Genomic DNA, 22,315 nt, shown 5'->3' with positions numbered 1-22,315 from the left:
TGTTACCATACCTGACCACCTTATAGGTCTTCCCTAGGAATAAACAAAACATAAATGCATAAACATCTCTTGGTGAACAAGAGACATTCAGCCAGCGTTGTACTAGTATAGTCTTGCTTCAGAAAACACAGTCTGCAAACTGAACTATCAGCTTTTTCAGGTAAAATTCCATCATCCTCTTTTTCTCCCTCCTTCCTCTCCTTTCTTCCTCTTCCTCCTTTTTTCTCTTTCCTGACTTTTTTCTTCCCTTCCCTCCTCTCCCCTTTCATTCTTCCTCCTCTTCCTCCTTCCCCTTCATTTTTTCTTTCTTTTTAAAAAATTTTTCGGTTTTTCGAGACAGGGTTTCTCTGTGAAGCTTTGCGCCTTTCCTGGAACTACTCACTCTGTAGCCCAGGCTGGCCTCGAACTCACAGAGACCCACCTGCCTCTGCCTCCCAAGTGCTGGGATTAAAGGTGTACGCCACCACCACCCGGTTTTATTTGTGGGGGGGGGGTATGTTTTTAAAGATGGGATCTCACATATACAATACTGACCTTGAACTCCTGATCCTCTAGTCTCTAGTTCCCTAAGTGCTGGTATTACAGACCTTTGCTCTTTATTTCAGAAAGCTAGTGGTTGATTTAACATTGGTGTGCCTGTTCTGTAAGACTTCATCCTGGTAAGGAGCATCTATCTGTGAAGAGACTTCTCTGTGAAGCCTCTCTTGCGCTGGTTATTTCAATTGTTGATTAAATTGTTAGACAATTTACTGCTTCTACCTAAACTGTGTGTGCCCCCTCTCCTTTGCAATGGCACTAAAGGGTTAAAGCAAAGGAGGTGTTTTCTGATACTTGCTGCTGATTCCCTTTATTTTACTGATTGTCCCTTTTTGCACCTTATAAGTCTCTGTCTAGTGAAATGCCAAGAGGAAAGAGCAGGGCTCTTCTTGTCGCTTAAACACTGGAGTCAAACCCTGGACAGAAACGGTGCCTTTGCAACCTTTCTAAATAGTTTTCTTCTCTCCCCGCGCACACATTCTCCTATCTCACTGGAAGGAATCTATTCTAATCAGACAAGTGTTCCTCAGGTGTTCAACAAATGTGTAATGCGTAGGTGGGTGTAAACTGCTAGCCATGGTAAAACCTGTCTTCCTTCCTGTCTCATTCGAAAACTAGAAGTGGAAAATACAATCTGCAATGATAGTGGTTTTTAGAAAATGTCTCAATTCTCTTTTCTTTGCTGTTCATTCATCCACACCCTTCTGAACTTATTTATGACACGTGGCCAAAAAAAAAACTTAGTGTCCCCAAATAACAGTATGTAGTAATAGAGAAGAAGAAAGAACTTTGGGTGGGTCCAGCGTTGAACCACCTTCTTTTGTACATTCCAGAATTCCAAATCCACACCATCAGATTAATACTTTCCAACTTGCTCAGGGAAACACTGGCTCACCTAAAGAAACAAGGACCCTGATTTTTATTTCAGTGCCCTGTGTTCTCTGCCAAGCTGAATTGATCTTTGTGTGTCAAGCATTACTACTTTATGTTCACTTAGGGCTTTCAGATTTTAGTGGCCTGAGAGACCCAAGCTTTTTTGGCCCTTAGTTTCAGGATTTCCACTAGGTGGCGTCCTAATTCAGAAGCTTTACTGTAGACTGTTTGCAAGCTTCTAACCTAACTAGAACCAAAGAACCACACAGTGTTGGTCCCTAAATTCTAAACAATTTGGATAACGAATTTAATCCTGAAATCAAGAAAATTTTAACTCAACGAGCAAAAATGTGGTAGTTTAAAAGTGTGTAACAATTCTCAGTAGATTCTTGTGCTGGAATAATTGGGATTCCATGTTAGACCCATGGCGTGCACTAATCTAGGAGCACTTTTGCTTCTCTTGAAGGGGTTGGTGCTCCTTAGAGAGTGGGCTGACAGTCACAGAGAGGAGAGAGGGGATTGATACTGTAAACATGTACATGCTTACAAACATTCTGTGTTTTTCTGCAAGTTCCCAAACTTGAAGGAACAGAGAAATATACTTACACTCTCCTTTAAATTTGTAGCTTTCATCTTTGGTTTAGATGTGAAATGATTGGTTGCTGCGTTTCAAAATCCTAACAGAATAACTGTTCAGTGGTTCCAGATGTTTTTGATAAAAAACTTGGAATTGTAGCCTCAGCAGCAAAAGCACAGACTGCAGATTCTGTCTTCCATGGGGGAGTGCCCAGCAGACCCAAAGGGGAGAGCAAACAGACTTTCCACCCCACCCAAAGCATTTGTTCTCTGAGAAGAAACAGATTAGCAAGGGCGATTTTAAATTGTCCTTTTAATATGTTTATGTGTGCAGAGAGGAGAGAAAAATCTAGATTTCTAGTCCAAAGCCAGCAGACAAAAAGGTTAATCTACATATTTCAAACAAGCGCTCTAGTGTAGTTCAGAAAATTGTAATGGTTTTGAAACATTTCTCTCTGATTATGTAAAGTTTCCAAGGACTGAGACCTTGTTTTTTGTTTATTTGCTTCTTATGCAAGGCACAGAATGTCTATTAAATTGCTATAGATTATCTTTATTTGGTTTGATAGCTTTGGTATAGAAAAGCTTTCCAGTGATTAAAGCATCTCCGATTCCCTAGAGAGATGCCTGGGAACTTGCAAGCAGGAAACATTTGATTCTAATTAGAACAGAGGGCGAGGCAGAGAGGAGCAAACCATGTTGAGAACAGAGGGGAGGCAGCTCTGTGTTCATTGGGAAGAGGGGATTCTAAATTATAGCTTGGTGAAAGTTGATCCATAAAAGATAATAGGCAGTCAATTTTCTGTACACTAAAGCCTGCCCCTCCAGGGCCTTCCAGTCTATGCCCTTAAACCACATAGGATGAAAGTGTGTGTAATTCCTGGCCAGATTCCCATGCTTTTGGTTAGCTTAAGTAGGAATTTTATTTACAACTTCTTAATCTCTTTAATTGTCTTGTTTCTACTGTATTTAGCATTCTCTATACTGAAAAGCAGCACATGGTGCTGACATGGGAGGCCGAGGCTTCTTCTCTAGAGCACCAGGAAGAGGACATCACTCACCTTTATACTTTTAATGTACCCATGAGGGTCAGGGGAGATGAGGCTTGTGTTAGATAGAATTGAGACTGTGACGTCTGGGTAGACAGATGGATGAGAGAAAATGCTTCCAGCCTTAGCTGGGTTTGCTGTATTTCTCTCATTTAAGTGGGTTAGCAACTTTAAACACCTGGCCTGAGAAAATGGTGAATCATCAGACCTTCTTTACCCCTTTTACAGCTTCCAAAAGAAAATACCTTTCACCAACTTCGCTTGCAATATTGACAGAAGCTGGGATGTTTAATCGCTTCTCTTCCTTTCTGTTGTGGTATTTAAAACTGTACATTCACATTCTCCACATCTGTGTAAGGGACTGCTCTCTGTCCAGCTCAGAGAGAATATAGGACAGCTTCTCCCGGAAAGAGTTAATTACGCCTTCTTTTCCCTTTTGGTTTGTTTTTGAGACAGGGTCTCTTTACATAGCCCTGGCTGTCGTGGAACTCACCGTGTCGATCAGGCCGGCCTCATACTCACAGAGATCTTCCTGCTTCTGTCTCCATAGTGCTGGGATTACAGGCATATGTCACCACGCCCAGCCCACTTTTTTGTCTGTCCATCTCTCTGCCCTCCCTCCCTCCCTCCCTCCTTTTTGCTTCTTCTGTTCCTCTTGCTCCTTCCCCCTCCAGAGTGGGTTACACTAAGAAAACGTCTGAAGTGAAGGAATGCTCTCTGGACGAGGGCTGCTCTGAGGCACAGCAGGTTGGCAACTGGAAAGGTCTGGAGTAGCAGGAACGCAGACAAATGAAGTCACAGTGTTCTGCACAGGGCTTAGGTAATGTGAATGAGAGATGTGAAGGGGAAGGAAGTCGCAGCCAGGTGCCTCTTCTTAGTCACAAGAGTACTAAGAAACATGCAAACATGCATACATTTATCCTATACCGTCTCTAACTTTTTTAAAGCATTCTCAAACCCAAGATTAAAACAAAACCTTGACTCTTAGTGATTTCTAAACCTTGCCAGACATTTTTATAGGCAGTTCTACATCGTAGAGGCATAACTCTGAAATATTTGACTAACATTTTTCTGATATTAAATCATTGCTTTGCATTCTGCGGGGAGTTGCAGTATATGCTTCAGCTGAATTCAGTGTTCTGCATTTTCCCTGAATAGCTAAGGCTGTTGTACAGACTTGTAGTGTTTAGGATAACACCCCCTTGCTTTATTAGCATACTACTGACATCAAAGGGACTGAGGTTGCTTCTTGCAATGTCCGACAGAGCCTTTTTCACTGGGGACTTGGGAGGAGGAGGAGCAGGAGGAAGCCTGTTGGAAAAGGAAGCCTTGTTTTTTCTCTTCATCTGTAGATGAATCATGTTCCCACCACTGCAATTAGGTTTTCAAACCTCCAAGGCTGCTGGTACAGCTCTGAAAGGGCAAGTAATGACGATCTTGAGAGAGCAGGGCAAAGGGTGTGGAGGCTGCGGAGGGTGTGGAGGCTGCGGAGGGCCGGGCTAGCTCGAGGCAGCCAGCTAGAGAGGGAAGGAAGGAGGACATCTGGAGGAGTGGTCTGTTTGCCTTGTACTCTGCCGGCCTTAGACACTTTCAGCTTAAGTCGAAATCCAGCCCTGCCACCGCCGCCGCTGCCGAAGGAGCTGGAGACGGGCTAAAATACTGGATCCTCTAGAGAGTACTTCCAGCTTTTTTTTCTTTCCCTGTCTTTTTAAAATTTTTTTCTGTATAGATTTCCTTGCCTTTGTTGTTTTAAGGAATTCTCTCATGCCATCCCTTTGAAATAGCCATCATCTTCCTTTTTTAATCCTCCGTTCTTCGTGGCAGAGTGCATACTGGGTTTTTATGACTGGCTCTGGGTTTTCTGGATACATGTGCCAACCATTATGCTTAGCCAGTGCATTCTTAATTTTTCTACTGGAGTTCTCGGCGGTGATGGAAAAGATCTGTGCTTCTCTTTCAGTCAAGATCTGCACAGCAACGGTCTCGAGGCAGTTACTGCTATAGTATGAATTCTAAATTCATCCATCAGTGCTCTGAAGTTGCCAGAAAGGTCTCACCCTGTTCATGGAATTGGATTCTGCTTTTTATTTTTAATTTAATTTTTGTAACCCAAGAATTTTCTATATAGAGGAATCTGGAAGCAGAAGTCTCCTCCCTCCCACTGTGAGAAATTTGGAATTCTGTGTGAGCACATTGGTCCCTGGGTTAAGTAGGTATACATCTACATTTTGTCTCTTCTTTTCTGCATCTGGACAAAATGTATGAACGGCACAAGAGGCGCTATAGTCTGTGTGACATCTCCAAAGTGGACAGGACTGTCGATGTGGTGTTGCTGAAGGTAAGAAGGGGCCACACCTTACACAGTCTGAAGGTCTGTTTTCTCTCTCTATCCAGTAGAAGTGTGAGAAAGCCTGGGCTAACAGTGAAGAAAGAGCAAGAAGGGGGTGATTTTCAAATTCTTTAGAGAAATACCTGAACAGAAGCAGTGTGTGTGTGTGTGTGTGTGTGTGTGTGTGTGTGTGTGTGTGTGTATGTGTGTGTGTGTACATCAAAGCACTTATTACTGAAATACAGTTTTACTTGCTTTTAAGTAGACTCTGTGTTCAGGAGAGGCTCATATTGAAGAGTCACAAAGAGAGAATGCACCCTCTGAGTTCCCTTTTGCTGAATGCCTGTTTTCTGTTGCTTGCCCCATCCCCGCACCCCAGTTCTACCTCCCTTCTGCCTGAAGCTCTTTCTCTGTGAGCTTCCCTTTCTGTCTTGGTCCTTCTGTCTGTGTCCGTCCTTCCTGTTAGTCCTCCTGCTGTCTCATTCTTCGTTTGGTTTGACTCTTCTTTTTCTGCTGTAGCTTCTGACTGTTGATCAGCTGCATTTGTTTGAGTTCACATCATTAGTAATGTTGGGTGTCTAAGCAGGAAGGGGGTGGAGACTCTGGACAGCCTAATTGTTCACAGAAGGCTTCCTTGAATCTAAAATTAGTAAGAACTTCTACATTCGGTAAGACCGGAGTCTGGGAATGTTGGACAACTCATGGAGTACTTTTTGGAAGTTTAGCAATTTTCTGGCAAAGGCAGGGAAATTGGAAGTCAACCAAGTACTTCACTAATGCCAAAGAACCTGAACATCTAAATTTGGGAGGGTGGAGCAGGTTAAGTAGAAAAGGAGTATTTTGGATAAAGTGCTAATATAATGTCTGGGTTAAGGAAATAGTGGGAGTCTGTTATTGGTATCAACTCAGTTTAGTACTTGAGATAACTGGTTTTCTTTTATTACATTTAAAATGTTTGTTGATGTGTGTGTGGCATGGCTCACCTGTTGTGGTTAGAGGACAGCTTGGGGGACTTTGTTCTGTCCTTCCACCTAGCAGGTCCTAGGGATCCAAGGGCCAGCACCTTAATCCACTGAGCCCCTCCCCCCTGCGCCAGCACTTACCAAACTTGCTAAAGCAGCTCTGGCTGGCCCCAAACTCCAACCCTCTTCCCTTGGCTTTTCAGGTATGGGTTACCTCATCTTCTCCCTAAGAGAAGCTGGCAAATGAGCTCAGAGACCTAGACACAGAAGCCCATGAAAGCCCACACTGGGTGTGGCACTGAGAGGAGCTGTGATTTGTGGTGGTGTGGTGTCCCTGTCCCTCAGTAATCACTCTCAGGTGGTTTAACTTGCCAGGCCTACTTTGTAATTTGGTGTTTTGAACTTGTTCCAAAGATGTTGTTGGTTTTAATTTCTCTGAAAAATCATTTCCTCTGAGAGATAACAATTATCTTTTGATAATTTGCCCCTTATATAATAAATGTGGAGAGACTACTTTCTAGGATCTTTGTTTTATGATGCCTTTTGATTTCACAGGCCAGTGAAGGGCCGAACACTCTCATTCTGTGTCACAAGGAGTCTCTCTTGCCCTCTCCTCCTCTCCTGTTGCCTCCACCCTCCTTCCCCATCTCGGTGTGGGGGAAGCGGGGGACAAAGAGGGTACTGTTTCAGTGGCAGAAGTGGGGAGAAAGGACAAGAGATGGTTATAGCCGGGCAGTGGTGGCGCACGCCTTTAATCCCAGCACTCGGGAGGCAGAGGCAGGCGGATCTCTGTGAGTTTGAGGCCAGCCTGGTCTACAAAGCGAGTTCCAGGAAAGGCACAAAGCTACACAGAGAAACCCTGTCTTGGAAAAACCAAAAAAAAAGAAAGAGAGAGAGAGATGGTTATGGGGGCAAATAGCAAAGTACAATGATGTGCATATTTAAATGTCATAATGAAAACCATTATTTTATGTATAAAATAATAAATAGGTGCCGGAGAGAGGCTCAGCAGTTAAAAGCACTTGTTGTTCTTGCAGAGGACCTGGGTTTGATTCCCAGCACCCATATGGTGACTTACAACCATCCCTAACTCCAGTACCAGGGCATCCAATGCTCTCTTCCGAATTTCACATGCATCAGTCATACACTTGGTACACATATGTATAATATATAGACAAAACACTCATACATGTAAAATAAATAAATCTAAAAAATTTAATAAAATCAAATAAAAAGAAACCTAAAAATATGTAGTATCATGCAGCCTAGTCAAGCATGAAAGTTTTATGTGAATAAAGCTAACTGAGTTCAGGCTTCTTAATTTGGAGACACTATTTTTATATTTCCCCTTTCTATGAATTATTTGACTTGAGACTTAGTTGTCAGGCAGTGATTATTTTACCCCATTTTCTATGAAGAAATACTAGAAACATGACTGAGAACTGTACATTATAAATGCATTAAATGCCTATCACAGAGCCGACAGGTGCTGAGTCTGAGGGACTCTTCATAATATCAGCAGTAACCAGAGAAACAAGGGAAAACTGTGTGGTGGGACAGGAACAGGTAGGGTGTGTCATGGGGGCGGGGCAGCACTCCAGAGGAGGAGAAGATGGCTCTATGAAGGATGAAGGACAGTTTCTGGAAAGAATGGGCAGAGTCTCCGAGGAACAGAGAAACAGATAGGTGCACCTGACAGCTAGGAACATTCTGCAGAGCAAGCAGCAAGTTCATTGTAAGAAGGCTGGAGCCAGAGTTCATGCCAAAAGCAGGCAGCCATGGTGGGGAGCCTTTCTCACTTTGCTTTTAAAAAGATCATTCTGGCAGTGTGGGAATCCCATTAGGGCAGACCCCAACATAGTTAAATGACTTTGTGTGGTAGAGGGAAATAAGGAGAGAATTGACAGGAGACATAAGCATTGAACGTTTGCATTCTTATTCATTATCTCTTTTCACATACAAGAAAACGGATGAGAGTAACCAGTAATTTCCCTATGTCACACTTCATATGTAACCAATGATAGGCTGTAACTGTAGCTAGAGTTTTCCTGCCTGACCCACAGTCAGGACAAATCTCTCTCACCTGCCAGTCCCACAGTCGCTCAGACCCGACCAAGTAAACACAGAGACTTATATTGGTTACAAACTGTATGGCCGTGGCAGGCTTCTTGCTAACTGTTCTTACAGCTTAAATTAATCCATTTCCATTAATCTATACCTTGCCACATGGCTCGTGGCTTACCGGCATCTTCACACGCTGTTTCTCATCATGGCGGCTGGCAGTGTCTTCCTGACTCAGCCTTCTACTTCCCAGCTTTATTCTCCTCCTTGTCCTGCCTATACTTCCTGCCTGGCCAATGGCCAATCAGTGTTTTATTTATTGACCAATCAGAGCAACACATTTGCGGTACAGAACATCCCACAGCGTGTAACCCCAGGTCAAACTCTTCACAGCCCATGCATTTTCTTGCTGTCCTAGGCCTCCTTTGAGTTGACCCATTCCTTTTATCACATGAGTGTACACACACACACACACACACACACACACACACACACACACACGAGTGTACATTATTTTCTGTCGTAAACTTTATTGCAAGAAGTCTTGGACATTATGTTGATTAATTCTTTCCCAGTGTGGAACTTTTTATGGAACTTTGGATAGATGCATGATAGCATATGGGCTCATTTTGCCTCATAGTTTGTAGCAGGTTCTCTTTGTAATTAATTCTTGTGTTTCTTTCTCTCCCTCCCTCTCAGTAATGTCCCCCAGTTACTTTCACATTATTTGAATTTCAGTATTTTCTATCAGTGTTTTAAAACTATGTTAGGAGACTAGGGAAATGGCTCAGTCGATAAAAGTGCCTGGGTTTAGGTCCCTAGCACCCATGTAAAAGTCAGGCATGGCAGCGCACACCTGTAATCCCAGTGCTTCGGTGACAGAGACAGAATTCCTGAGGCTTGCTGACAGAGATCTATAGGTTCAGTGAGAGACTGTCTAAATAGTAAAATAGAGTATGATGGAGAAGATACCAACATTGACCTCTGGCTTCCTTACCTATGTGCAAACATATACACACAGAGACATTACAGTGGATGCATGCACCACTTAAATTCTAAAGAGATCGTCTACACATTCTCACCCTACTTTTACATAGAAGTTTACTTTTTTATACAAAGAAGTTGGTTCTTTTCATATGTTGATCAGTGTACTTATGCATACAGAATGAGATATCTTAATCCTATTTAAAACTTCATTGATTTTTTTTTAATCAGTTTTACTGCCTTAACCCCAATTGGCATTGAACTTGCTATGTAGACCAGGCTGGCCTGGAACGAAGAGATCCACCTGCTTCTGCTCTCTTGAGTGCTGGGATTAAAGGCGTGTGCCACTATACCTGACTTTAAAGATTTATTTATTTATTATGTACACAGAAGAGGGTACCAGATCTCATTACAGATGGTTATGAGCCACCATATGGGTGCTGGGAATTGAACTCAGGACCTCTGGAAGAACAGTCGGTGCTCTTAACCTCTGAGGCATCTCTCCAGCCCCCATACCTGGCTTTAATAGATATTTCTAGATTGAAATGAATTTGTTTTAAGACTTGTAAATACAGATTCATAAGCCTTGTGCTAGTATAATTTTTAATTGTACTAATAACTTTAATGTAAGAATACAGAAATTTTTTAAAAAGAATATAGAAATTAAATATAATCTCAAGGTTTAGATTGTGAGCCTTTTACTTTGTTATTCTGTACTTAGAACTCCAATCCCTAACCGTTGACATTCAAATAATTCACTGTGAATTAGCTTCAGCATTCCCTATTTGTGTTATATACCCATACTTTCTGTGGCTTACTTTAAAATCTGATCTACATTGTTTATCACTTTTGTTTAATTAGCCTTGTCTGCCAGAGTCAAGGTCTCAGTAGCCCAAGCTAGCCTTGAACTCACTACATAGCCAAGGCTGACCTTAAACTCCTGATAGTACTGCCTCTGCCTCCCAAGTGCTGGGATTACAGGTGTGTACCGATCTTGACTCCACTCCATGTAGGCTTTCTGAAATGTCTTATAAATAATAGAACCTAGCTGAATTGTATTCCCTGCCCCCTAACACAGCATACTTATAGACATCCCTCTTCCTTTGCTTATGGCATTCCTCCCTTGCCTCCTCTTTCTTCATACATACATGGCTTCTAGCTCTTTTGATAAATGGTTTGTAACTATAAATCATATGTTTAAAATGGGATATGAGATAATTTTAATTCTTTGCAGGGGTCCTTTGGTACCAGCATGCCCTTTTCCCCATTGTTCTTCAAGAAACTAATGTTAACCTCATGTGTTGACTGATGAGAGCCTTCCATAGCTAGACTATGGCAAATAAGAGCATTCCTAGAAGAACCAAGTGTTTGAAGCTTACTCCCATACTAGCATACCAAAATAGAGGCACCCAGCAGTGTGTGACCAGACTTATTAGTGTAAGATTAATTCTTGATTTTGGATGATTTTAGGTCCCAATTGTGTCTTAGTAGTTTAATAAGTTTGAGTACCCGGAAAAAACAAAAACCTACAAATTAATAGTAACATAATCCTAATGTTACTGAAAGTTTAATGGGAGCCAGTTTTGTAGCTAGCAATTCAGAATGTTAGTTGAATGGTAGCAGCATTTTCAAGTGTTTTCTGTATGACAAATGAAAATACTTTAAAAATGACCCTCCCTCTATGCTCAGTGCTTAGACAAGCCATACAACCTCAGTAGCTGAAGAAATAGTCTGTCTCTGTCTCTGTCTCTAGCAGATTTTCCAGAGAAATCCTCATCCTCTGGAAATCTGCATCCTTTAAAACTTTTTTTTTTCTCCCTCTGAGACAGGGTTTCTCTGTGTAGCTTTGCCCCTTTGCTGGATCTTGCTCTGTAGACCAGGCTGGCCTCAAACTCACAAAGATCCGCCTGCCTCTGCCTCTCAGGTGCTGGGATTAAAGGCACGTGCCACTACCGCCTGGCCACATCCTTTAAAACTTTGCAGGCACAGTGCAGCAAAACTGAAGGACATAAAGAAGTCAGGACTAAGGACAGCCAGGCACAGTTTTTCAAGTACAGGATTACCTGATAAAAATTTGACCCAAGTGTTGGCTTATGTGTTCAGATGGTGGATTTCTGCTTCCCTTTTTCAGCCTTGTATCTTTGACTGGATTGCTTAGGAAGTTTGCAGAGGAAATAAGTATTGGTAGTGGCCAGGAGGGAAGACTGGGTGTTACAATAGCCTGTATTATTAGGATATTCAATTGTAAACAGTAGCACTGATACTGGCAGGAGCAAGATATTTTGAAAATATGAAAATATGTACCTCTATTTCCAAACTGTAGAGTCTCAGTATGGGTGACTCAGTTTGTCACAGAGGTCCTTGGGTTACACTGAATGGATGGGTGGGAAAAAAACAGGATGGTCTGACATTTCTTACAATGTACCTTTCATTATGTACGTATACCATACAGTACACACTGTAACTCCCTGGACTTTTGGACTACTGAGTCCCTGTGGTGTCCAAGCTGGTGTTCATGGCACTACTTATCAGCAGGGCAGAACCCATGACATTTTTTAGCTGAAGAATCACTATTGTGTTCTGAGTGACTTCTCTCTAAGTGAGACAGACACTAAAATTTGTTTCTAATTTTTAGCTGCCTGCTAAGTGAAATTTCTGAATCATCTTAAACTCGTCCCTACTTTTTCTAGCCAGTGAGTCACTTACCCACCCTGTATTTTACTCATAGCTGTGTGGTTGCATGAGAGCAAAATCTTTGTGGGAAATCTCCTAATCTCAAAATACTAGTGGTGTTCCCATTGATCTGAACCTTTGGCTAAGCCTACTCAGAATTGACTTTAAAAAATAGCAAAGAAGAGTACAGTGCAAGGAACCAGTTTATTCTTAGTTTGCAAACATGTTGGCTGTAGAGACAGTTTTTGGGGAAAGGGACTAATAGGTGACCAAGCATTGCTTTAGTTAGAAATGCCTGTTAACTTTTGATCTCCTACAACACACGTGTGCTCAGTGCCTGGCATTATATCTGATCTAACAACTGTATGAAAATATTTCTGAGGGAACCACGTATTGTGGCTTGTAGTTGCCTTAGTGTTGCAGAAGAATGCAGCTGTGGAGATGAAGACCAGACCTGAGTGAGGGTGGTGCAGACCTGCCCGCCGCACCAGTGACTCCGAACTGGGGCAGGAGGAGGGCTGTTCTCTAAACCAAATAATATCTCTTGAGCACAATATTCTTCACACATGAATATGTATGCTCCATTGCATTGCTGTTATACAGGATGTGGTTGAAAATGCCGATGCATGTATTAACATTCTTTCTTTACTCACGGCAACATGGAGATTGCCCTCTGGCTTATGGCATTGACCATGACTGGTAGCATCGAGCTCAGATTACTGGCTATGATTTTGGCTTTGTGGGATGCCTGTCAACTTTTGTTTAAATAAGTTTGTATCTCTTAACTGCTGTATACTCACTTCTTAATCTGTTTTATAGTATCATAATAAATTTACCATTTTAACTATTTGGAGGTACCGTAAAGTTCAGTGGTATTAACAGTTATACTTTTTTATAACTCTCACTGCTAGATAGCTCAAAACATTTCCGTTTTCCCAAAGTGGAACTTTACATGTGTTAAACAATAAATCTCTATTCCTCTCTTCCCTGGAAACCATTATCCTGCTTTCATCTGATTTTGACTGCTTCAGGTGCCTTGCATAAATTGAGCCATGCAGTATTTGTCCATTGTGTCTATCTTATATCACTTAGCATAATATATTTGAAGTTTATATAAGCTGTAATATATGTCAGAGTTTCCTTCCTTTTTAAGGCTAAGTAACTGTCTTTGTAATATCATATACTATATTTGTTCACATACACACACCCCTGACCATCTGAGCTCTGTTAACTGCTTGGCTGTAGTGAATGGTGCTGCTCTGACCATTGTGTGTGTAAGTATCTGCTTGAAACCCCACTTTTATTCTTTGGAGGTATATTATCAGAAGTGAAATTGCTGAGCCAACGTAATCGTGGTTTTTAGGAATGGCCACATTGTTTGCCACAATGGCTCTAACATTTTATACCAGTAACACCCTACCACCAGTTCAAAAGACTTCCAGGTTCATTGCATTCCCAGGACTTACGTTATTTTTTTTTTTAAGTAACAGCAAAATGATTATGAAGTGATGGCTCATTCTGGTTTTGATTTGTGTTTCCCTAATATGCTATTTTTTGGTTTTGATTTGTGTTTCTCTAATACGCTGTTTGTTTTTGTAAGAAGCCAGTGAGTGTGAGCTGTCTTCAGCTAACCTCACCTTTAAGTGTGTATTATCTAACAGAATCTTGGCTCTCTTACACACTTTTTTTAACATTGCCTCAAAAGTATGTGAAACTAGACCTAAAACTTCCTTTCACATCTTTCACCTCGCGAGCCCTTTGTAAAACATGTTACATCTCAGACTCGGCATAATTAAGTCATGTACATCTTCTCCTCTTAAGTTTTCTGTATCTGTTTATTGTGGATCCCTCTGCATCTCTCTTTTAGTGGATTCTGCCCTTGCCTCAATTTTCCACTTAACATCTCTTTCTGTATTCTAAAGGAAACCGGACTGTATTTACATGTGCTGCCTCTAGACCAGCGTGGTTCAGATCCATCTTCTCTGGTCTTCATCTTCAGTATGCCCCCACCTATTCTCCAGTTTCCTATTTTGTTTCTGTATTTCTGTAGTGATTTTCTCAGCACAATACTGAACTTGTCACCCCTGCCTACCACCCTAGAGAATAAAGCATACTTTCATTTTAGCCCTGTCTCCTATTATTTGCTTGGTGAAACTACTTGTGAAAATCACTGGGCCTTTTTGCTTCTACTAACCGTCTGAAGTACAAGTCTCTAGAGCGCTGAGTTGTGATACCTGTGATTTAAGGATACCGTAGCTTCCCTTAGATTCCTGACAGTCTTGTCACTCAAAAGGCTATGAAGTGTCTTTTTCCTCCTTTTATTGAAAACATCTTTTTTTTCCTCGCATAATATATCCTGATTCTGGTTTTTCCCTCCCTCTACTCCTCCCAGCTCCTCCCCATCTCCCCTCTCATCTGTACCCACCCCTTTCTGTCTCTCATTAGAACACAAACAGGCTTCTAAGGGGTGATAATAAATAAAATACAGTCAGATAAAAGAAAACCTAACTCATCAGAACAGGACAAAACAAACAGATGGGGGAGAGTCCAAGAGAAGGCACAAGAAATAGATACAGACACAGAGATCCACTCGATCGCACATTCAGGAATCCCACAGAAGATACCAGACTGGACACCATAATGTATATGCAAACCACCTCTGGGTGAAAAGAGAGAAGAAAAAAATGTAAATAAAATTACAATAAAAAAGAATAAGATTTAAAAAAGAACAAATAAAAGAACTCTGACAGGACACTATGAACAAGGCACATCCAAAAATGCCATTGTGTTTGTTTTCTGTTGGCCATCTACTGCTGGGCATGCATCCTACCCTTAAGAGTGGTTTGTTTCAGCCAGTGTGGCAGCACATGCCTTTAATCCCAACACTTGGGAGGCAAAGGCTGGCAGATCTCGGTGAGTTCAAGACCAGCCTGATCAACAAAGCGAGTTCCAGGATAGCCTGGGCTGTTACACAGAGAAACCCGCCTCGAAAAACCAAAACCAAAAAAAAAAAAAAAAAAAAAAAAGGTAGTTTGTTTCTTCAGTGAGACTTCTTTGGAGAAAACTAAATTTTCATTTGCAAGTGGTTGTTGATGGGATTAGGGACATGGGAGTGTGTCCACTTCTTTCACTTCTAGGACCCCATCTGGTGCAGACCCGGTGCTGCCGCCTCAGTCTATGTGAATGCTATGATGTGTCTTAACTGTTTTGCTCATAGTTTGTTTTTTGGTGTGTCCCCCCCCACATGTGGCTCAAATTACAAACTGTTGTGAACTACCATGTGAGTTCAGGGAATAGAACCCAGATGCTCTGAAGAGCAGCCAGTGTTCATAACCGTTGAGCCTTCTCTCCAGCCCAGTAGCAGCTTTTTGGGAGTTAATTTTTACTTCTCTCTAACAGTAGATAGTGTGGATATGGCTTTCCTTTTAGCGTATTGCTTCCTTAACTTCAGAAAAACTAATATTCCACAGTTCTGTAGCTTCTAGGTTAGTGTATAAATTCTGAGTTGGCCCATGATCTACTATTGTGTGTGTGTGTGTGTGTGTGTGTGTGTGTGTGTGTGTGTGTGTGTGTGTGTGTCTGTCTGTCTGTCTGTCTGTCTTAAGTATAACATTTGTAGCTTGACCAGAAAAGATGTATGTAGGGCTAGAAATTGTGTACACAGTAGCAGACATTGTCTTGGTCCACACATGGTGGTTACTGAAAAAGATGCTGAGGCAAGCTTACTGACCACACTGACAAGCTTCTCACACAAACTCCCAGTTCTCTGAGGACAAGGCTTTAACTACAGTTTTAAGATTTGGTATAGTGCGCGATCATAGAAGGTGTTTAATGTATTGTATTTTTTTAAAAAGGAAAGGAAGAAAGAATAAAGCCACCCATGATGAATATCCCGTAGTACCTCCTTTTTCAAGAAAGTAACAAAATAAAACATACTTTCTATTAAAAAATAAAAACATGCTTCAGGAGAGAAGCAAGGCCACATCTGTTACGATGACAGGAAAAATCACAGATAAGAACAAAAATGTTGGCAAAAATGTGGCAAAATTGCCAAATGGTATAGCCACTTTGGAAAACAAGCCACATTCCCTAAAAAGTGAACTCTTAAGTTTTAATCAGGTGCGCAATTCAGCAGTCCACTTCCAGGTATATCCTCAAGAGGAATAAAAACATGTGTCCCTAAAACAGCTTGTATAAATCATTTGTGTAAAATGTTTGTAGTATTATTATTCATAGCAGCTGGAAAGTCAAGACAACCCAATGTTCATTACTTGATGACTAGATAAGTAAAATGGAGATATATCCATACAATGGAATATTTTTGGCACTAATAAAACAGTGATACTACAACATGGATGAATCTTGGAAATATTTTGCTAATGTGGCTGGAAAGCACTTCCCTTGGAGTCATCCACAACCTCTGGCTCTTACAGTCTTTCCATCTCTTCCTCCTGATACATCCCTGAGCCTTGAAGGTGGGATTGCATGAAAGCATCCTATTTAGGGCTAACTGCCCCCAAATCTCTCAGTCTTGTGCAAATTGTACAGTTGTGGGTCTCTGTGTTAATTCCCATCTACTGCAAGAAGAAGGTTCTCTGATGAGCAGTGAGTGAGGCTGTGATCTGTGGGTACAGTAGTATGTCACTAGTTATTTTGTTGCCATGTTCCTTTAGCATAATAAAAGTAGTAGGCTTTCCCCCAAGCCCATGACTTACCTAGTCCTATGTTCTTGGCCCTTTAGAACTGTCAGGTATAGGTTCCATCTCATAGAGTGGACCTTAAATCCTGGCAAACATTCAGTTAACTGTTGTAAACATCAGAGTTGTGGCTGGGTGATACCAATGACTGCCTTTATCCTCTGGTAGCTTGCAGAGTACCTTCCGAGACCCTGAATGCTAGTCAGTAGGCATGAAACTTTTATTCAGAGTTTTAACTAACAACACTGTACCACCGTTGGTTTCTTAACACTGGCAAATGTACCATAGTAATATCAGGTGTTGGCAAATGGGAAAGGGGTAAACAGGAACTTCTGTACTATCTTTGTAAACTAAATTCATTATAGTGACTTATGTCTCCTGTCAACTACCATGGTTATAAAATAATTACTAGGTAAAATTAGAATATAACCATAAAATAAAATTGAGAAACTAGGGCTGGAGAGATGGCTCAGAAGTTAAGAACACTAGCTGTTCTTCCAGAGGTCCTGCGTTCAATTCCCAGCACCCACATGGTGGCTTACAACCATCTGTAATGAGAGCTGGCTCCCTCTTCTGGCCTGCAGAGGTACATGCAAACAAAAATACTGTATACATAATAAATAAATAAATCTTTAAAAAAATTGAGAAACTATAGAAAAATTGAAAAGAATATTAGTTTATGATCATTCAAGCGTAATAGCTCACTTAAAAGTTCATTTAAATTAGAATTTCTTTTTGCCACAAAGATATAGTCACATTGAGATATTTCAGGTATACATATATTTTTAAAAATTAGTAATATATACTTGGTTGTTAAAAAATGTGGTGGTTCTGAGATTTTAGCTTAAGTGAGTAAGTTAACTTGTGTCTGTTTGACACACACTCAGCCCTGGAAAGAGTCTAGAACAAAGGTTCAGTCACCAGACATGCAGACATGCCTGAGGCTTCTGGAAGAATGTTTCTTAACACTAATGTCTCATCACATAATGTATTCTCTTTTAAAAAATGGTTTTATTTTAATTTTGTTTTTATCTTCATATATTTTTTGCAAAATAGGGTGCTCACTAAATGTAACATACCAGGACCTAAAGTGAGAGAAATATAGAGTGTAGTAAATGCATATTCAAGGTGAAGAATGTTTCTCTTACACATTGGCCATGGAGTAACAGGATGATATTGAAAAGGGTTAAATTCCAAGTCACACAGTGTTAGCTTTTCTAAAATGTTGGCTGAAGAGAAGAGACACAGTAAAAATGAGATGCAGGTTAAAAATCAGAAAATTCTCTGAGCCACTACTTAGTTTCTTAGTTTGGCTTGATCTGTTTGGTTTTTGTTGTTATTGTTTTTAAAGAAAATCTGCTGGGGCCGGAGAAATGGCTCAGCAGCTAAGAGCACATCGTACTTTTGCAGAGTTTGGTTCCCAGCACCAATGTCAAGCCTCTCACATGCGAGCTGCAGGGGATGTAACACCCCTGGCCTCTTCAGGCACCTGCATTTACATGTGTACACACACACACACACACACACACACACACACACACACACAGTAATAATAAATCTTGTTTAAATGCCTCTTGGGTTCTTTGAAGGATGTGGATAATGTTTTGTTAAGTCCCTGACTTCACTTGCAGTTGCACAGCCAGATGACCTTCCTGGGAGGACATTCTGTGTAACGCTAGGGAAGGAAGCTACTGAAACTGTGTTCCACTTCACTACATCTTTCTCTACCTTTCTTTTCTGTACTAATGAGCAGAAATGGGCGGATGGTTTTCATTTCATATGTGTCTAAACTTGCAGTTGCTTGCAAGTAATTTATTTCTCCTGTTGTCAAAAATAGGAAAAAAAAATCTTTTAGTAAAGTCCTCATCTAAGTTGGTGTTCATTAAATAATTATTTTTATCATTACAGTGGTTTAGTATTTTCTCACTAGTGATCACAAATATAATCAATATATACTATATTCTAGAGAGCACTAAATAAAATTATGGCATGTGTCTTTTGGCATTCTGATTATTCATCTGTATGATAATTTGTTCATATTATTGAAAATTTCAGTTGAATTTCACTGAGATTAGAAAATTAAAGTGCTTGTAAAAACTTTATACTGTCATTGAGGGTCTAATTTATATGTAAAATATTCAGTGAGCTAGGGATATAGTTAAATGGTAGATCCCTTGCCTATGGGCCACAAAGCCTTGGGTTTGATTCTTAGCACCAAAATACATATGTACATATATACATACCCACCCACCCAGTGTGCCTTTGCATTTTGGTGGGTTTTAGTAAACATTAAATTGTATAGTCACTGCTCCATCACATGGGATTACATTGATTCAGCTCAAAATCCCTGTGAATCACTGACATGACTTCTGGCACTGAAGTTTTGCCTTTTCTAAAATGGCATACAGATTAAAACTTACAGTAGGTAGGCTCCTGTGCCTAGACTTTGCCCTCTGCCTCTTAGCATAATACTATTGAGATTGGTCCATGTTGTTTTAATCATTCCTTAGGAGTATTGCATTGTATGGATATATGACAGATTATTTCTGTCATGAGTTAAGCTACTATTAAACAGTCTTAGTGTGGGTAGGAATATGTTTGGGGCTAGCAAGGCTGTTCAGTAGGTAAAGGTGATGTTACCAAGCCTGATGACCAGAGTTTGATAACAGGGATCCATATTGTGGTATGAGAGCACCATCTTCCTCAAGGTGTCCTCTGACGTCCCCATGCACACCGTGGCATGAGTGTGAATGCAGATGGGGGCGAGGATTTTAAAAGAAAGATCTTGCTTGGATTAATAACTTAGTCCATTGCTGGGTGGAATATAAGTATGTGCTTGACATTACAGGAACGGCTGCCTTAGTTTCCAAAATTTGATTTTCCTTTCACATAGCATCAGCAGTATGTCCATGTTTCCTTTACATTCTGCCCGACACTCTATATTGTTAGTCTTTAATGTTAGCTGTTCTAGTGGACATTTATTGATATGCCTTTAAGGTTTAATTTTTTTTAATGTCCATATGTGTATGATATGTGTATACAGGTAACCCCAGAGGCCAGAGAAGGGCATCAGATGCCCTGGAGCTGGAGTTACAGGCAATTCTGAGCTTCCTTATACAGGTTTCCTCTGGAAGAGCAGCAGGCACCCCTACCAAGAGCAATCTTTCCAACCTCTTCCTTATAGTTTTCCTGTTGAATGACACTGCTTTCTTATGCATATTTTGTATTCATGATGTTTTTGGTTTTTCAAGACAGGGTTGCACTGTGTTGTGTAGCCCTGACCATCCTCCATCTCACTCTGTAGACCAGGCTGGCCTCAAACTCACAGAGATCTGCCTGCCTCTGTCTCCCGAGTGCTGGGATTAAAGGCGTGTGCCACCACTGCCCAGCTTAAAGGAATTTTTTCTATTAGTATTCTGATTACTTATTTTAGTAAATATCACATTTTACCAAGTTTTTCCTTTTGGTATTCTTCAGTTTGTGAGTTTGTAGAGTAAATTGAATTTTTAAATTATTTCTTATTTTTTGAGACTATAATGTATTTACATTATTTCCGCCTTCCCTTTCCTTCCTCCATCAATTACTGTTATGTATATATCTTTTCTTTTGCAATACTATGATAACCTTTTGTTCTTAGAATTAACCCACTTGTTCACACTATGCTTATCTTCCACATGTATTGCCTAAGTCAGGCTATCAGAAATTTTGCTCATGCTTCTTGTGCTCCTTTGTACCTAAGTGTGATCATTGTTTTCCTATCTTAACTGGTTCTGATGTCAGTAGTGTTGGGTCCAGAAAATAAGCTGTGAGCTGTTGTTTATCTATTTCCTGAAAGAATTTATGTAAAATTTGTATTATCTCTTCCTAAAGCATTTGTGGAATTCACCAGTAAGCCTCTAGGCCTAGGTTCCTCTTTAAAGGGAAGTTTTTGTTTTTTGTTTGTTTGTTTGTTTTGTTTTTATGAGACAGAGTTTTTCTGTGTACATCCCTGACTGTCCTGGAACTCAGTCTGAAGACCAGGCTGACCTCGAACTCACAGAGATCCCCCTGTCCTGCACTACCACTGCCTGGCTCTAAAGGAAAGTTTTAAACTATGAATATTCAAGTTATTTAAGTCATCATGAGAAAATTTTGATTATTTCATTAGATTTAATGAATTTTACACAAAATAGTGATTTTTTTATTGTCCTTCCAGTGTCTGGACTCTGTAGTTTCCCTGTTAGGTTCATGGTACTAATAGGTAGCTAGTAACCTTTCTCATCAGGGCTCTTAGAGTTTTGCTGATACTACTGACCAGCTTTTCTGACTGTTGAAACTTGCTGTTTTTCTGCTTTCTGAAACACTGAATTCTGTCCATTCCCATTTTTACTTGCTGGTTTTGAATTAATGTGCTGTTTCTTGATATTTTTTTCCTTTTATTGAAAGTAGATTTTTTTTCTCACATAATAAATTCTAATTATGGTTTTCCCTCCCTCTGTTCCTCCTAGCTCTTCCTCTCATCCAGATCCACCCCCTTCCTGTCTCTCATTAGAAAACAAACAAGCTTCTACAGGATAATAATATAATAAAATAAGATAAAACAAAAATTAACACATCAGAATAGGACAAAACTAACAAACAGAAGAAAAAGAGCCCAAGAAAAGGCACAAGAAACATATAGACACAGAGACCCACCCATTTGCACATTCAGGAATCCCATAAAAACACTAAACTGGAAACTGTAATATATACCTAAAGGACTTATAGGGTAAAAAGAGAAAAAAATACATAAAATAAAAATAAAAAATAGCACAACAATTTTTTTTAATGGGAAAATCCATGACCCACCATTATGAGACAAGGAACCTCCAAAGATGCCATTGTGTTCCTTTTCTGTTGGTCATCTACGGCTGGGCATGCAGCTCACCCTTAAGAATAGTTTATTTCCACAGTGAGACTTCCTTGGAGGGAACTAAATTTTCATTTGCAAGTAGTAATCAATTAGAGATTGCTTCTGGGATGGGGGCATGTGTCCACTTCGCCATTTAGCTCTAGAGCCCCATCTGCTGTGGACCTGTGTATGCTGCCTCAGTCTTGGTGAGTTCATGTGTGTGCCAGCCCTGTTGTATCTTGAAGGCCTTGATTCCTTGGTGTCCTCCATCCCCTCTAACTTGTACATGCTTTCCTCCTCTTCTGCAGAGTTCTCTGAGCCCTTAGGGGATGGATTTGATGGAGACATCCCATTTAGGACTGAGTGTTCTAAGGTCTTTATGCACAATATCTGGCTGTGGCTCTCTTAAGTCTTAGTTAGGGTTTCTATTGCTGTGAAGAGACACCATGACCACAGAAAACTCTTGTAAGAGAAAACATTTAGTTGGGTGGTGGCTTACAGTTCTGGTGGGGAGCATGGCGGTGTGCAGGCAGACATGGTACTGGCTACATCTTGATCAGAAGGCAACAGGAAGTGTTCTGTGACACTGAGGGAAATTTAAGCAAAAGAGACCTCAGAGCCTGCCCCCACAGTGACACACTTCCTTTAACGAGGCCACACCTTCCAATAGTGCCACTCCCTATGAGCCAGTTACGTTCGAACCA

The 22,315-nt window shown here is 40.7% G+C and overlaps 1 protein-coding gene across 9 annotated transcripts in view; it reads left to right on the top strand.

Annotated features, from left to right (window-relative positions):
• The window catches only part of Akap13 (A-kinase anchoring protein 13), a 301,501-nt gene that overhangs the window by 183,115 nt on the left and 96,071 nt on the right, over positions 1–22,315 (top strand). The window contains exon 1 of one of the 9 annotated variants that reach the window (XM_052761655.1): positions 4,358–5,373. The exons of the other annotated variants lie outside the window; for them this stretch is intronic. Coding sequence (XP_052617615.1) covers positions 5,293–5,373 — 81 coding nt within the window. The 5' untranslated portion in view covers positions 4,358–5,292. Of the gene's footprint in view, positions 1–4,357; positions 5,374–22,315 lie in introns of those variants that run through there. 9 annotated transcript variants of the gene reach the window in all.

This window comes from Peromyscus californicus, unplaced genomic scaffold, assembly GCF_007827085.1.
Source record: "Peromyscus californicus insignis strain IS unplaced genomic scaffold, ASM782708v3 Scaffold_4__1_contigs__length_199733344, whole genome shotgun sequence".
In the NCBI taxonomy this organism is placed as follows: domain Eukaryota; kingdom Metazoa; phylum Chordata; class Mammalia; order Rodentia; family Cricetidae; genus Peromyscus; species Peromyscus californicus.
Note: the sequence above shows the minus strand (reverse complement) of the source record. Positions and strands in the feature narration are given on the sequence as shown.